Here is an 18348-nt window from a genome sequence, read left to right as displayed (position 1 = left end):
ATTTCATTCATTTCTCATGGTCACCATCTCCCTTAGCCTCGGTGCAGAATCGAGGAACCTTAAACTGAATATTTCATTTTATTTCACCAAGCCCAAGATCATCGATACAAGAACAAGATAAAGATTGGATATGCAAGACGAAGTGCATAGTAATCTTACTCTTGGCCTTGTTTTGGTGATCACCAAGTAGCGATGAGCATATTTTCTTGTTTTCTGTATAGTATGAAAGACCATAATCAAAATCACACTTGGTCTTCATTTGTACCGATGAGGCGAGTATTCTTGACTCTTGTATAGCATGAAAGACCACCAAGACTACGAAATGCAGGACCAAGACTTGACTGTGCAAGACAAAGAATAAGACGCAGTATTGATGACCAAGACCCAGGGTGCGAATTGTTTGAATTTCATTTGTTGGGCTGAAAGTGATGAAATAAAATTAGTACTCTATAATTAATTATCATACTGTATTTTTAAATTTTAAATTACAAAATTCATATTATGTATCTTCTTACTTAGAACTATATTTACTGTAAAATACGTTTTAATTACCGAGAAAGAAAAGTCAAAGTGGCGCGGGTCCCGGAATCATAAGAACCTATTTTGGAATGGAAGTTGAAGGGTTGGAAAAAATCATAGATGTTCTCCCGTTTCCTCAACCGTTATCATTGTAGTTAAACGATTTCCTTTTGTCTCCGCCAAGAAACTCTTGCTACTGCCTTCCGAGAAGACCCCCTGCCGTCCGAGCAGGTGAGAACACTGACCTTGAAGAAAAATTTCGCCACATAGAACTTAAGCAAGAAAAACAAATAAATTTCTTCCACGTCGGACATTGGTATCAGTTATAAAAAGAAATAACCAAACCTCAAAAGTGCCAAATATTCATTAAGATGCATATACAAATCTCCCGCTTGATCTAGCTAGTCGTTAACGTGTAAGACCTCGGTACACGTGGTCCGGGTTTAATTCCCAATGGGAGTGCATTTTGGCGTTCACCCAGTGTCGTGATCATAGTGCTCTCAAACGGATCGGGTCAGTCGGGTCAGCTCGGGTCGGGTTGTCGGATCAGGCTACTCGGGTCGGGTTGTCGAGTCGGTTCAATCGGGTCAGCTCGGGTCGGGTTATTCGGGTCAGGTCAATCGTGTCGAATCAATTCGGGTCACGGGTGGGGTCGGGTCGGTCTTCAACCCGACCTGACCCGGCCCCGTTGAAAGCACTAATCTTCTTATTATTATACTTTCATATTATTACTTTCATCCAACTTAATCTATTACAAGTTTTATGAACTTTCTGAATTATATTGTGTCTAGAGTGAACTTTTTGAACTATGAAATAGTGATTATTGATGATTTCAATATATCCAAAGTTGATTGGACGAATAGAAATTTTTCAAATGGTATAAACTATTATTCTAAATCCAAGGCTAAAATTTTATTTAATTTCTTGGATGATATGAATTTGAATGCTGACTCTGGGATATCTGGTCTCAATCTAATTCTGTATAATACCTATGTCCAGTCTAGTAATAATGTCGCACCTCTGGTTCCGCCTGATCAGTATCACGATCCTATTGAAATTGTCAAATTATCATTTCTAATACAGGAGATACCAAGTGATAGTTTTTTACTATATCAGAAGGATGATTATCCTTCTATATAGAGAAGCGCAAGGGCTTCCCTGGGCCAATATTTTGTTGAATCAAGATATTGATACTGTTGCTCAAAATATTAGCGATGTTATATTGAAAGCAATTAGGAATAATGTTCCATTAGAAACTAAATCAATTTCTAAATATCCGTGATGATATTCTCGCAGTTTAATTTATTTGCTTAATAAAAAGAATAATGATCATAAGAAGTTTAAAAGAACCCAATCTGCTCAGGATTACAATGTATTTTTCAAATATCGTTCTAATTTTAAGAAGCAACCTTTTATTGATAAAACTAAACATTATAGTAAAATTGAGAAAAACTTAAAATTAATGCTAAAGATTGTCATAAGGCAGTATTAGTTAATGAGGAATTGGTCTCTGACCCTCGATTGTTATATGAAGCTGTGGCCAAGCAATTTGAAGCTGTTTATCACAAAGATGAAGTTAATGTAAATGATAGCAATGACTTCTGTGGCCAATCATTTTTGTAGTGATCAAATATCTTTTAACATTAAACAGGTACTTGATGTTATTAAAACTCTGAATGTTAATGCTTCTGTAGGTCTTGATCAAATTCCGTTTTTTATAATTAAAGGTATATTTGAAATAATTGCTCCAATCTTGACATCATTGTTTAATTGGAGTTTAGCATCTCATCTCTATCCAAATGTATAGAAAACTGTTGCTGTAACTCCAATTCCTAAAACTGATGGAAGAACTGTAACTGATTATAGTCCTATTTCTATTCTTGATGTAATATCTAAAATTTTTGATCAACTTATTTATAACTATCTTCGTAGTTCTGTTCAACATTGTGTTATTCCTGAACAGTATGGATTTGTGAAAGGCAAATCTACTGAATTAAACCTAAATAAGCTTCAGACATTGGTTTCTTCTGTTGTTCACAATCATGGTCAAGTCGATACAGTCTATTTTGATTATGCTAAAGCTTTCGACAAGATATCTCATTATATGCTTCTTAGGAAACTTGACTTCTTTGAAATTCCTAAATCTTTGATACTTTGATTTGCTTCCTACTTGTTTGGTAGTAGATTTGTAGTCAGATATATGAGTTGCAAATCGTCTGTGTACAATATTTCTCCTGGTGTTCCTCAAGGATCCAATCTGGGTCCCCTTTTGTTTATAATAAATATAAATTATATTGGCAAATCTTTAAAGTGTTCTTTTATTATATGCCGATGACTTGAAGATTTTTTTCTAAAATAGTAAATTGTCAGGATCACTTGAAACTACAAGCTGATATTCATTCAATGTATCAATGGTTCATTTAGAATGCACTACCTTTGAATATGAATAATACTAAATTATATCGTTTCCTAGGAAAATGAATGTGTTCTTTTTCTCATATTTAATCAATCATCATATAATACAAGTAGTTTCAACTAATAAAGATTTAGATGTTATGATGGATAATAAGCTATTATTTGATCAACATTTTAATACTATAGTATTTAAAGCCAGAAGGAATCTTGAGCTTATTAAATGGGTTTCTAAAGGTTTTAAAGGTATTGTAACCTGTAAAATTTAATATTGTGCTTATGTTCGATCTCATCTGGAATATGCAATTTTAATATGGAACTGAAATCTTGTTAGTATTGCTCAAGTTCTTGAGTCAATTCAAATCTCATTCTTGGCCTGGCTTAGATTCAAATTTAAATTGAATGAGATGACTATTGGAGAGATTCTCGCTCGGATTGATTTGCTCTCTCTTGATGTTAGGAGAAACTTAAGGCAAATCAAGCTTATTCACGATTTAATACATTATAGGGTAAACCTAATTGAACATCTATACCCGGTGGGGGCACTCGGTCGAAAAAGTGTAAAACGCTTTTTCAGGCCAGCCACCCTGAATGAGGTTTTCCTGGGTTTTCCTCATTCACACCAGGCAAATGCCGGGGTGGTACCTAACTTATAGGTCCCAGGCCGCTTCCTACCTTTCCCCATCCTTTCTTCCTTCCCTTTCCCCGGATTGTGTGCTCGCCGAGGGACGTCATCCCTCAGAAACGTGAAGGGCTAAATGGCCTTAGATACCGAAAGCCCAAAAATCTAAATCCTAAATCCTATCCTGAACATCTATATATTAGAGTTCCTTCGCATAACCCCTGGGACTATCGATGTATTTTAAATAATAACAAATTAATTGGTACTCCACATTTATAGTGAAGAGAATATAAACAAAAAAATCTTTGAAAAAAGGATCTATTTAATGTAAATTTTACTCTACTTAAAAAACAAGTTTTAGAATGTATTATCAAGTAAATTTACAAATACGCTGTTGTTCTGTCTGGTATTGTCTATTAAATTCCAATTGTCTTTTGTTTGATGTACGTTTATTTTTATCTAATCATATTCTTTGTTATATATATTATTATGTAATCTTGTTTAATTTTATTAGTGTTCATTATATTTTACTTAGTTATACATTACATCACAGTTTTCAATTTAGTAGATATGTGAATGGAGGTGATGTTCGAAATTTTATTTTGTAACCAAAGATTTCATTAAGTTCATGTATGACATTTGATTGAATTTTGTATTTGATTGAAATATTTTGATGTACTATTTCTTTTAATTTGTTTATTTTGTTTTATCTTGTCTTTACTTTGACGTAATTCTTCATTGTAGGCCTATATTATTTGTATATTTTTGACCATTTATGGCTTTGGGTGTGGTCACTGCTATCAATAAATTCAAATTCAAATTCAAAATTATTATCGGACGCTGATTATAATAATAGCTACTTAACCTTTCCAACCGGCCGTAAGTGCGGGTGGTCGTAAGTCGACGACTAACTATATTACTTTTATTATGGTAATGAGAAAGTGCAACATATTAAGAAGCAATTTCATCCAGCTTTTATTGTATTAAGTTATTGTACAGAAAGAGAAATCGACAATTGGTTCACTGATTTATCCGGGTCACTCTCATGAATCGTTCAAAGAACCGTTTGATCTCAAATTGGAAATTTCTTTCGTGATTCATTAGTATTATCATGTCAATCAAAGTTAATCGCTATACGGCATAAAATACATTTTTGTCGCAAACTGGATTGATAAACCACACAGAATCAAGGAAGATACTTGATGTGAAGTAAATTGAACACTAAATTCTACCCAGTAATCAAAATTTCCTTCAAGATAGGAGTGAAATCAGGAACTATTTTTAGAACAACGCTGTACTATTAGAATCATAAATATAATTTACAAGGTTATTTTTGATCCATGTTTCATTTTTTGTTCGTCGAGATCGTAATACTGCAAATTAAGGATTCGCTACAATATCAAATAATACTTTCGATAACGTAGATACTTTCAAATTTCTAGGATCAATATTAGCAGACCAAAATAATATTCACGAAGAAATTAAATGTCAGCTAAAAGCAGGGTATTCATGTTGTTATTCACTTGAAAATCTTTTGTCGTCCTGAATTCTGAACTATATAAAACGATGCCTGTTGTTCTGTATGATTGCGAAACATGGTCGTTTACTCTGAGGAAAGAACACAAACTGAAAGTGTATGAGAATAAAATCCTAAGACGAATATTCGGGCTCAAAAGGAACGGGAATGAGGAATGGCCGAAACTTCATAACGAACTGGATAATTTATATATTTTACCAAACATTGTTAGGGTCATCAAGTCTAGGAGGCTGAGGTGGGCAGGTCATGTGACCAGAATGGAAGAAAGTAAGAACGCTTTTAAAATTTTAGCTGGAAATCCAATCAGAAAACGACCATTAGGAAGACTTAGGCGCAGATGGAAGGACAATATTAGATGGATCTTGCAGAAATAAGAATACAAGGTGGAAACTGGATCCAGTTGGCTACAGACAGGAGTCAATAGAGAGCTTTTGTAAATGCGGCATTGAACCACCGGGTTCCATAGGCCATACAGTTAGTTGTTTTTGATCGTACACATTAGGACTAGATGAGATATGCCATTTAATTATTAATTATAATAAACTACATTTGAAAAAAATATTTCTGTAAACTTTATTGTATTCTCTAATGTCTATATACATTTGTAAAAATCAATTTCTAGTTTATTTGTATTTATTTTCTGAAGAAAAATAAAAGAATGAATATTTTGTTTTTCCTTTTTAAAAAAAAATGGTGATAGAGAAGGAAAAAGCCACCAGCCAACTCAAAGAGTTAATTCTTACACAGCCGGATCTCACTTTGTTATTAATAGAAACAAGTCCTTCAGAATACTTTTTGAATGATGTTTCATTATCACACTTTATACCATTGTTTCTAACAGTTGTACATTGTTGACTCTTCCACAGTGGCGTTTGCTCTCGGGGGGGGGGGGGGAGCTGATGTTCATTGGTGGCTGCGTAGAGAGAGATCAGCATGCACAGTCGCAGGCGCAACGTCTCACACGTTTGTCACGGTGATGGTCAGCAGCGCTGGCGAATGGCTCCGGAATGGAACGTGGCTGCACATCTGTAAAGGAAAGAAATTTAAAATAGTGTTATTTGGTTATCTAATATAATAATCATTTTTAAACATAAGTTAGGGATTGTACTAGTTCTGTTAAAACTATTCGATTTTTGCCGCAGTTATTCAAGTGTTCGAATATTCGATTCCAATATTTGAGGAGTTTTTCGTTATTCAAATTACTATTCGAGAAAGGGACTAAATGATTATTTGAATAACCATCAACGACTTAGAGAAAGTATATGATAGATGCCACGGGATCTTATTTGGTGGGCACTGAATAAGAAGTGTGTTCCGAATAGACACATCTGTATAATCCAAGATATGTATAATGGATGTAGGATAAGAATAAAGAGCGCGTGCGGAATAATAAAAGAGTTTTCAGTCGAAGTGGAACTTTATCAGGGATCTAGTCTTAGCCCATAACTCTTTGCAATTCTGATGAACAAACTTACAAAGGATATCCAAGATTTAGACCTTGGAATATGCTATTTGAGGATACATCGTGCTGGTGAATGAGATCAAGGCAGCTCTGCAAGAGGATTTAGTTATCTGGAAAGGAACATTGGTGAGAGAAGGGCTTAGAATTAGTAGAACTAAGACAGAATATTTACATTGTCCTCTCAGGAAAAATGTAATCGAGAATACAAGAATGCAACTTGACGACAAAGAGGTGGTAAGGACGAAGAAGTTCAAGTACTTGGGATCAATTCTACAGGAAAATGCAGGAATAGAATATGTAAACACCAGAATTAGCGGCGGAGATGCTGCGGTGGATGTGAGGAATGACGCGAAAGGACAAAATTAAGAATGAAGTGATAAAGAAAAGAGACCAGTTATAGAAAAACTGCAAAAAAAAAAAAAAAAAAAAAAAAAGTAGATTGAGATGATTTGGGTATGTAAGAAGACCTTTGAAATACATGGCTCACCGAGTAGATGTTATAGAAGTGAGTGGGAATGAGTTCGAGGCGGAAAAAGAAGAAGTGGAAGAGATTGTGTTGAGAACGATATGGTGCAGTGTAGTGTCACGGCGGATATGACACAAGATAGAAACAGGTGGAGGACAGCGATCCGAAAAAAGCTGACCTCAGATAACTTAGTAAAAAGGCGTAGAAGAAGGAAAAGAAGAAGATGATTTACAATCCGAATAATTGTTGGAACAGTTGTTAAAATAAGAAGTATTATAACAATCCATTATTCATGGAAAAATTTGAATTTTAATGGCAGTATGATGTACTCATCAGACAGAAAAGAGGAAGAAATTGAAGAATAGATGGCTACTAGCTACCAACTTTTCTAAGTTTGGAATCCCTTAACGCTAATTAAGCACAAAAATAGTTAGAATATAAATTGACTTCTTTTCTAATAGACGTGAATAATTGAAGATTAGTTATGAATATTTGTAGTTTATAACTATTTATTCATGTAAAACAATGAATTATATAATACTGATAATGCTGTATTTATCAGTATCCATAACTAGACTATTAAGTTGCTAGTAGGTGAGGCGAGAAATGTATATAATATTAACTAATAAAAAGCCTTTATTTTTTTAAAAAAAATGGAATGGCTGGAAAATTACTATTTACACTAAATCAAATTTACTGTCTCAATTTAGTGCACCCAACAATTTTCTTTAAGACAAAATATTAGACCAACAGAATTTACCCCTTTGATCCCCGGCGATTCTAAAGTACAATGGTTCATGTGAAGTTATAAACTTATTTCTTTCATTTTTACAGTTATATTTATCACATGATTAAGAAGAAGTGCTACTGGACCTAAAGGGTCGAGCCTATGAAGAAGGTGTCCAATGGGAGGTCGAAACGAAACGAGAAAAGTGTATACAGTTATACCACACAAAATAGCATAAAGGCTGTAATTACATGTCACTTTTGACTTCAAAATTCATACTAATTTTAAGACTTTATTTTGTTTTTCTGTCACAATATTCAATTAGATTTACTTTTTGACAAGTGTGATGTCAATGATAAATTTCTCATCCAATGGTGCCCATTTTCTTATACCGAAACACATTTTAATGCTAGGAGGTTTTCACAACAGTTCTCAAGTATTATGCAATTCCATTGTATAATTGCTCCACCGAGGTTCTTGAAGGGAAATTGTAACCTCAGTTTCTCTAAAAGTTTCTCAACAGCGTGATGTCTTCAAAGTCCTCTTAGTAGCAAGTCAAAGCCCCACAAGATATGATATTATAAAGACATTGGAAAGTTATACAAAAGTACTCGACAGGCAATTGCAAGGTAAATTAACATCAGCCATCTTGCGTTTGTGGTACGTCATCGAAGTTAAACAAATTAACTGGATTTTTTGTTTGTGTTAATCAGACTCTCGAAGGTGTCACTTGGGGTATAAAAATTACCTGTATATAAAGGATATATTTCTTTCTTCTGTATGTATGCTGCATTTATCTTGGCCTAGAACGAATATGGTGGATGTGCTATTTATCACTACTCAAAATTAGTCACTAGCAGACAGCTCGTGAACATTTTCTCTTCATTTACGCACAAATTTGCATTTGCTCATTACAGCTTTGGAAACATTCGACGGTATTGATGAAGCAAACCTGACCAAATTACTAAATATATATTAATAAGATTTGTACAACAGTTGCAGCAATATAACACTGTCTTCCTCAGACATATTATAAAAGATCAATTCAAAAATAACAAAAAGAAATTGTATTTACTTTATGCTTATATTTAAATTGTTCTTCATGGGTTGATCGTTCATAATGTAACTTCATCCATCTTAACTCTGGAACTATTACTTAAATAATTAATACTTTTCTTATTTATGAAAATTATAATAAAGTGTAACAGTTTCAATAACTTAACGTTATCTTCATCAGACGTTAACTGGGAGAAATATCTTCATTACCTTAAATTAATATTGTTGTGTAATTTTAATTATTTCATTTTATAATTTTTAATTTTTAATATGTAATAATCATGTATTGTTATAATTCTCTGTTTCATTTCATTTTTTATTATAACAGTTTTATAATCAACATTATTTTCTCTTTTTATTATTATTATTATTATTATTATTATTATTATTATTATTATTATTATTATTATTATTATTATTATTATTATTATTATTATTATTATTATTTAATTGCTGTCAGAAATAACTTTCAGATGTTTCGAAGATATGATTTGCAAAGTGTAAATTAATGTTTCTGGATTGAACTTAGGTAAATCAACTGAAAATCTAATCTCTTGTGTATATTTTCATCCAACATTTCCCCTTGAAGTATTTGAGAACTATCTAAAATGTATCCCCAGTAAACTTAACCTGTTAAAAAATTATGTATTAATCTTTGGAGATATCTAAAATAGATTGGTTAAATAAAGAGCCTTTACCAGGCATACACTATTACTCTAAAGTCAGGTTTCAGTTATTGTCAACTTTTTTGAATAATACCAATCAGCGGTATCGGATTTAGACTTGGATCGGATCGGTTTTAACTAACGCATCTCTAGTGTCGGAAAGACATGATCAGTATATGGTGGCTCCTGATATACACCATTATTCAAATGAACTAAAGTATTTTTATCCAGTGTTTGTAAAGTATATGAATCCACTGAAAAATTTTTATATGCTAAAGGTGACTACTTATCCTTGTATCTTCAAATTGCTAATGATGATTGGTGTAATATATTATTAGGTAATGATCTCAATTTAGTAGCTTGCAAACTACAGGAAGTTATTAAATCTGCGATGGAGTGTAATATTCCTAAATCTAGGTCTAAAAAATCTAAATTTTCCTTATGGTATTCAAAAAATTGATTTCTTTATGGAAAGTAAAAAATCAGGCTCATAAAAAATACAAAACTTCTCAATGTGAAAATGATTACGTAGTCTTCTCTAATTGTAGAAGAGCTTTCAAAACTCAGTTAAATGTGGACAGGCAAATTTATTTTAGTAAAATAGAAAATGATCTTACAATTGCCCCTGACAAATTTTTGGAAATATGTTAATGGTTCAGAAATAAGGTAATATCTGGTATTATTGACAATAATGTTTTGTTGACTGTTGGTAGTATATTGGCTGAAAAGTTTGCCAACTATTTTTCATCGGTCTTTCAAACTTTCTCCGTTAGTGCTACTAAAAATCAATGTTCATCTGAAGAATTTGGTCAAGTTAAACCCCCAGAAATTACTACTCAACATATATTGGAAGCTATCAGAACTTTAAAAATTAAATCGTCAAGTGGGATAGACGGAATTCCAGTTTTCATTATTAAGGGAATAGGTGAAACAATTGCACCAATATTGTCTTCGTTGTTTAATTGGAGTTTATCCACTTGTAATTATCCTAATGTATGGAAATTGGTTTCTATAACACCCATACCTAAAACTAATGGGAAGTCTATTAATGATTTTCGACCAATCTCTGTAATGAAGGTAATTCCGAAAATTTTTGAGAAAATAATCTATAAATATGTTTATAATAAAGTAAAGAATGAAATTAATATAAACCAACATGGATTTATGGCTGGTAAATCTGTAATAACTAATTTAGCAAGTCTTATACATTATACGCTTCCAGTTATTTGGGCTGGTAGTCAAGTTGATGCTATTTACTTGGACTTCGCTAAGGCATTTGATAAATTGCCACATCGCTTATTGATAAACAAATTGAAAAGATATAACTTGCCTAACTGTGTTATTGATTGGTTGACTTCATATTTAAATGAAAGGAAATTTGTAGTAAAATATAAAGTGAAACTGTCTGCTATTCATAGTAATACCTCCGGGGTACCCCAGGGTTCTAATCTTGTTCCTCTTTTGTTCTTGCTTTATATTAATCTTATTTTTGTTGATTTAACTTTTAAATATCTGTTATATGCTGATGATATTAAAATTTTCAGTCAAATTAAGTCCAAACAAAATCAAGATACTTTGCAAAAAAATATATAGATATCATAGTGAAATGGCCCGAAAAGAATTCCCTACCCCTGAACTTTAATAAAACGCAAGGAATAACATTTCCGAGGAAAGTTAACCTTCCATCTACAAATACAGGATAGGAAATCAACATATCCAATTCGTTAAGCATGTTAGAGATTTAGGAGTAATATTAGATGAAAAATTGCTTTTACAGAAGAATCTTCAGGCTATCTCCAAAGCTAGGAGGAATTTAACAATGTTCAAATGGTTATGTCAAAACTTTACTATTATTAACACCGGAAAAATTCTCTATATGTGCAATGTTAGGTCTCGTCTTGAATATTGTACGGTAATTTGGAATAGTAAAGCAAAATATTTTAGTTCTTCGATTGAATCAGTTCAAAATTCATTCTAGCCTGGTTAAAATGGAAGTTTAAGGAAATAGGAGAGGCGAGCTTGTCAGACATAAGGGTGGATCTTACTCTTACACTTCTGTCTGATAGGCGACAGCTCTTTGATCTGAAAATTTTCCATGTAATTTTGCACGGAGATTTTGTTCTGGAGAACTTTTTCTCTTTAAAAATTCCTCATAGAAACATTAGGAAATTTGTACCATTTATTAGTAAATATCTAATTAGGTAGTCAATACATAAAAGTATAGAAACAGCTAATAACTTTTATCCGGTTCTTGATTTGTTTCATAAGATTTTCAAGAAGGTGCATGAATTTTTTTTTAACTTGTTAAATAAAGTATGAAATGTCTCAGTATTTTTAGGCTTGCAACTGATTGTCTTAATTTTGTTTTGTGTTTTCACTAAATGCTGTATGGATTTGTTTTATATATATATTGTATTTTTTAATCAAATTGTAAGAATCTTTTTAATTCTGAACAGATACACATGTTTGTTTCTTATTTTTATTGTATTTCTGGAGGTTATTTTTGTCAAGTTTGAAAGTTGCCATTTAATAGATCCTTTTATGTTTTGTTAGGTTTTTATTCTCTCTTCTTTTTTCTATCATCTTTTCTTTTCTTCAATGTTTAATTCCTTCTTTACTACGGATACTGCACTTTTTTATCTCGGTCATGGATTTTTTATTTGTGTTATATGTAATCTTTTCTTCTATGCTTACCGGTATTTTATTTTCGTCATTACTACCAGTGTTATGAATCAGTGTATTTTACCTGAAGTGTTTAACTTAGAAATATTTATTTTCAATTTGTAATAGCAGCTACATAATGTCTTTCTAAACTTTTTTCTTTTAATATGTTGTAAACTGTTACAACTACATGGTAAATAATAATCTATTTTTCTATTTTATACTGTATACTTATTCTATATGGTATACCTTTTCAATATGCATGTTAATTATGCTTATTTTTTTACTATTGTTATTTTTGTATTTCCCAGTTTGCAACATATACTGCATGTTTTTATGTTATTTTTCTGAACTAATATTTTATCCGTTTGACCTATTTTTGTATGATCAGTTGTATGTTGTTAATTCTATTTGCTGCGCCCTATGCTTGTAAAAACATTTTTTCCTTTGGAGCACTTGTGGCTGTAATGCTGTTTCAAACATTATTATTATTATTATTATTATTATTATTATTATTATTATTATTATTATTATTATTATTATTATTATTATTATTATTATTGGTCAGAAAAGTATTATTATCGTTCATAATATGTTTAATGAAGGCTACATTAGATTGCCGAAACTGTTACACAAGTGTTATTAATATGTATATTTATACGAAAAATGGGACAAGGTGGTATTTTCCTTCTAGTGGCTATATTTGTAAGCAATAAGCAATCGTAGAAGTTGAGGAAGAAGAAGATATCAAGGCAGAGGTATTGCACAAATGCCGATGAATTTGCTTTAAAAACACGGTGATTATCTAATGTGAAAGAAAAATAGTAGTGTGACTATAAATTCCAGTTGATGAGTACTTAAATATTTTATAAATGTAGTCTGTGAATGCGAAAATTCTAAGCACTACGACAAGAACCGGTAAGTATTGGGAACAAAGACATATACGCTTCATGGCTCCATAACTACAAGCAGTGTTGGAAAATAACGAAAAATATTTGCAAGTGTACTTGGAAAATAACGAAAAATATTTGCAAGTGTACTTCGGGGCAAAGAAGACATGGGGCAAAATACTACACGTATCATCTTGCCCCATTATTATTTATATGAAGGGTACAGGGAAGAAGTACGTTAAGTCACACTTTTTAAATTATTCAGAAGAGCGTATCTAAAGTTCGAAAACCTATGCTTTACTATTTGAGGGCATGTCACCCTGTACGGGATTCATTTAGTGACTAGTAAAAATGATAGAAAAAGAACTTGCGTCAAAGAATAAGAAGAGGAAACGCATTTTTGGGGGAAAACTATTAAGAAGTCATCAGCATCCAAACATAAATATTACTGCCCAATATGTTCAGAAAAATATGTCGATCCGGCGTCCATTGATTATATTGAGTGTTGTGACTGCAAACAGTGGTTTCATGAGAACTACAAATTATAAAGGTGTTAGTCCCTTTATCTGTAGTGATGAGCGATATCTGTAAGTGGTGAATGATTAGTGATAGGAATTCGCCAAACGTCAAATTTCACTTCCCATTTAAATTTTATTTTAGTTTTATTGTTATTATTTATATTCTATATTACTTCAGAATTAGTTAATTCGCTTTTCATTAAAATTATTATTTGCGAACGAAGAATATGTAATAATAGTTTTATTTTAAAGTTATAAGATTAGAAGAATAATCTGAATATAGACTATGAGTAGACTAATCGTTTTCAGGTTTCTATTTTCAAATTACAAATGCCGTATTGACCTAGATTTTCTATCTACAAGGCTGAATCTCTCAGTGTAACATTTGTGTTTATCACTAATATAGATTTAAAATGCTTGATATAGATTTATTTGTACTTTTAGATTACAAAATTACATATGATTTATACGTAAGGAAAGCATTAATATTGTGTTAACTTGCCCCAGTATTAATATCATCTTGCCCCGGTATGTGAGGTAAGATGATATTGTTAACCTAGTCATTAAAATGAAATATTCCTCGGCAACCACTGGGGAAACATCAATATCACTTTGTTCGTTTTTACTAAAAATACCAGTCTTTCTGTCGGTATAAAAAGCTGCGACTTGCAATCAATAGTACTTTCACCATGTGAAACAAACAACTGTATCATCTTGCCCCATCTTCCCCAGTACTTTGTTCAGTTTTGTATTATTAAGAATTTTCATCCCCGCGAAATTAAAATACCGCTAATTTTACAGTAATTATGTGATATCTTCAAATAGATAAAAGATAATCGAAATGCGGAACAAGAGCTCCCTAGACAATATTATTTTACATGAGATACCGTTATCACGACTCACTTATCTGCTTTCGATTTCGAACCATTTTGAAAATCGGCATTTATTTTCGCGTTTCTAAACAGCTGAAAACGGAAAGCCACTAGGTGACTTGTGATAACGGTACCTCACGCAAAATAATATTGTCTAGGGCGCTTTTGTTCCACATTTCAATTATCTTTTATCTATTTGAAGATATCACACAATTACTGTAAAATTAGCGGTATTTTAATTTCGCCGGGATGAAGACTCTTAATACTTCCGCAGAAAGTCCTCACACCTTTATTCCATCTTATTAGGAACCGTGTATGGGTGTGAATCATTAGTGTCGTCAAAATAATCTCAACCTTCATCAATGTTAACAATCTATTAACATTTGTGAATTAGATACTGCAAGTATAACTTAATGCACTCATAAATTGTTCTAGAATATGCTTCTGTTTTAGCATTTTGTCTTATGAATTCTTATGATACGGCTAACTTTGTTAAAGGTTAGGAAGAACACGTTAAAGAAAATGCCAATATGGTTTAATTAACTATGGTAGAAGTGCTATGGAAAACGGATACTAGCTGGAGTTGGAGTTGACATACTATAATATGATTTTGTCAGTCTTACGGTTAGTTATTGCTAATTGAGATATACTGAAATTGGTTTTCAGAATGTACGTTGTACTTGAACAAGGAGTAGTGTCATAATGTACCCACGTGAAGGAGTTTGGTTTGAAAGATATTCAATAAACCAGACATTTAGATACAATTGGGTTGTATACTACAAAGGGATTATTTATATTACATAGGAGTAGTAATGGTGACAGCTGAAGCAAATTTTGTGCACCTAGGTCCCTGGTCCAGGGGCTATGATCCCTGCCCAAGGGTCATGGCCAGGATTACCTAAGACATCCCCTCTATATTCTGCCAGAGATACCTTGGCCCATCCCATATTTTTGGCAGGGGTACCTAGGACCACCGTATTAAATTTTGGGTATTTCCAAAATGTAATAAGGATGGTCCTACTTACTCTTCCAAATTTTAAGATGGGTACACCAAGGGAATGGACCCCTGTACACAACCATATAATCATATTAAGGTAATAAGACCTCATTAAAGAGGATAAATTGGGTCAAAAACCTCCGAAATTTAAATATTTTGCAACTTTTTACCAATGAAAAGGGAACGAGATGGATCACCCAAACTTAAAGAGGTACATGTCTGGGTCCTATACTACCATACTAAATTTTTAGATTTGGCAATTTCCAAATTTTAATAAAGTGGTCCTAGGTACCTCTGCCAAATTTAGAGGTGAGCCAATTTACCCTGTTAAAATTCAGACGGGGGTACTCCTATGCACCCCTGGATAGGGACTAGGGACTCAGGGGCACAAAAGTGAGACCAGGTGGCCAAATTACTACTATAGAGAACTGATATTTGATGACCCGTACCTTGGGTGAGATCAATTGGATATATCACTTTTAACTTTTGACCTCCTATATCTTGTCCAACAGAAGGTTTGAATGCTACAATATTTCACACATTTTATACCGGTAGTTCAATTCTATGATAATGTCAAGTTTCATCATGATTGAACGAGTTCGGTGTATGGAGTTTGCTTTCGGAAATATGAGAAAAAATTTGACTTCTCATAACTAGGGAATCCAAAGCCTGCAGAACGTGTTTCACAAAAGAAATAAAGATAAAAATTCTCTGAACAAATCAAGTGTAACAGTTTCGTCAGCTAATTAAACCTCTTGATATCATCGGGCATTACACCGATTTTGTTTTGGACTGTTAATATTCCAGCGTTTACATATCAGGCCAGTCTATCACTATGCCAAGTTTGATCCGGGTCGGATGAGATCGGCTGATCGTTTTCTAAGTGAAAATCAAATGAAAGACAAAAACTGTTGTTTAGGTACTAACACTGCAATGTCAACAAGAAAAATAGTATTCCGATAGCACTTCTCGTTAGTTATCAGTTACTTATTATGTATATGATTTATTATTATATTACATGAAGGTAGAACTGAAGTATTTAATAAATACGGAAAATTACAACTAAGTACTTACAGTGTGGTCTATGAGGTTCTTGAACACGCATGTGAAGTGGAATGTGAATTGGAACTCTTGCTTGAGGTTGTGGTGCTCCAAATGCTCTTCCTTCAGCTGGCATTGGAAGAGGAACAGGGAAGGCTCTTGCTTCTGCTTGTACAGGACCTGCTGGTGGGTGCAGAGGAACATGAATGGGGATTTGTGCATGTGCTGGGGGCATAGGTGGACGAATTGGAAGATGGTTAGGAACATGTACGGGAAGAGGCATGTGCACAGGAGTATGCATAGGGAGTGGGATAGCTCCAACAGGTGGGGCTGGATGAGAGTTCTTTATGTGCATAGGTACAGGTCCTTGGAATGGCATAGGAAGGTGAAGAGGACCTGACAGAGGAACGACAACTGGAGCTGCCATCATCTCCATAGGCGCATGCCTGTAACACAAAAATTCAATCTCAACAAAGACAGGTTATGATGGTTTACAAGATTAGTATAAACATTTATTGCCTTACAACACTACTTCGAATAGGAGAATTTATTGAATCGAAAGTAATGTTATGTATTTGTACGTCTTTATTTATTATTGTAAGGCATTTAGTGTATATTTATCATATAAAGCAAGGATGGTATAAATCAAAATCAGTGCCCTTTGAACACATCTTAAACAAAAAATTTTTATCAATATTTTGTACTTCATAAATTCCTAGCGTTTTGTAAATATTTCCATTTTAAATTGTATTGGTGTATTCTATTTAACTGTTTTCTTTTCCATAACAATTTTTATCACATTAAATATTGGCTCAACTTTCAAACGTTTGCCTAAATTATATAAAGTTGTATTTATGATTTTAATGATTTTAAGTTCATTATTCGTTTCTACGCATATCACAGAGTAGATCCGCACTAGTATCATAATTTTCACCCCACATCCTATAAGAGAATATCTTAGCTTTAGAGAATTAAAAGGTTCAAAGATAACAACAGAAGAAGTATAATTTTGTTTATAGCTAAGTCAATGTTTTCGTTATTCAGTTTTCTACAAAAGCTGCAGGAAACTGAAACTTCTTATTTATCATGCTTCATGCATTACTTTCGGATGCTCTATTGAGAGCCCTATGGTGTCAAGTTAAATGTCATGTCGTCACATCTAGTGAAAGTGGTTATCAGATAAATGAAGTTCAAAGACAGCTCAGAATATTTTACAGAACATTATTAAGATATCAGGTTAGCAACATTGATGGTATTACTTTGAATCTAAAGAACCAAAAGAATGACAATTGTTACAAATAGATATTGACTCGAAGTCACTGTTAGTGCATTGAGTCAAATCTTCGGTGATAGATTTACAAGTACATTGGTACAATTTTGTTGTTCAAAAACCATTATGAATCGTCACTACCTATAAGGCTCAAAACACCAGTTGAAAACTCCTCTGGTCATCGTGTTGCACTGTACAAAAGTGCGAAGACTCATAGAGGCCTTAGATGATTAGTGTCGCTCTTTCTTCTCGGAAGAAGCGTTTGCATGTTAATAATCCTCAATTATATATTATAAGAGAAGATGTTTCCTGGAAACATTGCACTTCCATAGCATTTCGTTCTTTATATTCATCATTTACACAATGTAAATAGACATCGGATTTTTATGCACTTAAAATTCATGAAATATGCAAGCAACTATACTGTTAAATGTGTTAAAATACGCACGATTAATGCAATAGAAGAGAGCATTTTCAAACATGCAGAAAGTTGTGACAAACTTTTGCACGTGAAATACAATATATCACAAGATGCTTCTCTTCATTTTTTGTCAGCTTGTGATATTTGTAGCCAAAAAAAAAAATGACTTGTTAACACCAATAGATATTATTGGACAATATTTATAGAGAATA

At 32.8% G+C, this 18348-nt stretch overlaps 1 protein-coding gene across 2 annotated transcripts in view; it reads right to left on the bottom strand.

Moving 5' to 3' along the window:
* The window catches only part of Msr-110 (DUF3736 domain-containing protein Msr-110), a 172847-nt gene that overhangs the window by 80186 nt on the left and 74313 nt on the right, over positions 1 to 18348 (bottom strand). The window contains exons 5-6 of one of the 2 annotated variants that reach the window (XM_081746698.1): positions 16479 to 16891; positions 5980 to 6116 (exon numbers count right to left, since the gene is read on the bottom strand). In XM_081746698.1, the coding sequence (XP_081602824.1) occupies positions 6019 to 6116; positions 16479 to 16891 (511 nt within the window). In that variant the 3' untranslated portion in view covers positions 5980 to 6018. Of the gene's footprint in view, positions 1 to 5755; positions 6117 to 16478; positions 16892 to 18348 lie in introns of those variants that run through there. The other variant, XM_081746697.1, reaches the window with a different exon arrangement.

Source organism: Thermobia domestica, chromosome 18 (genome assembly GCF_964235325.1).
Source record: "Thermobia domestica chromosome 18, izTheDome1.hap1.1, whole genome shotgun sequence".
Lineage (NCBI taxonomy): Eukaryota > Metazoa > Arthropoda > Insecta > Zygentoma > Lepismatidae > Thermobia > Thermobia domestica.
The sequence above is the reverse complement of the archived record's forward strand: the minus strand, read 5'-3'. Positions and strand labels throughout refer to the sequence as shown.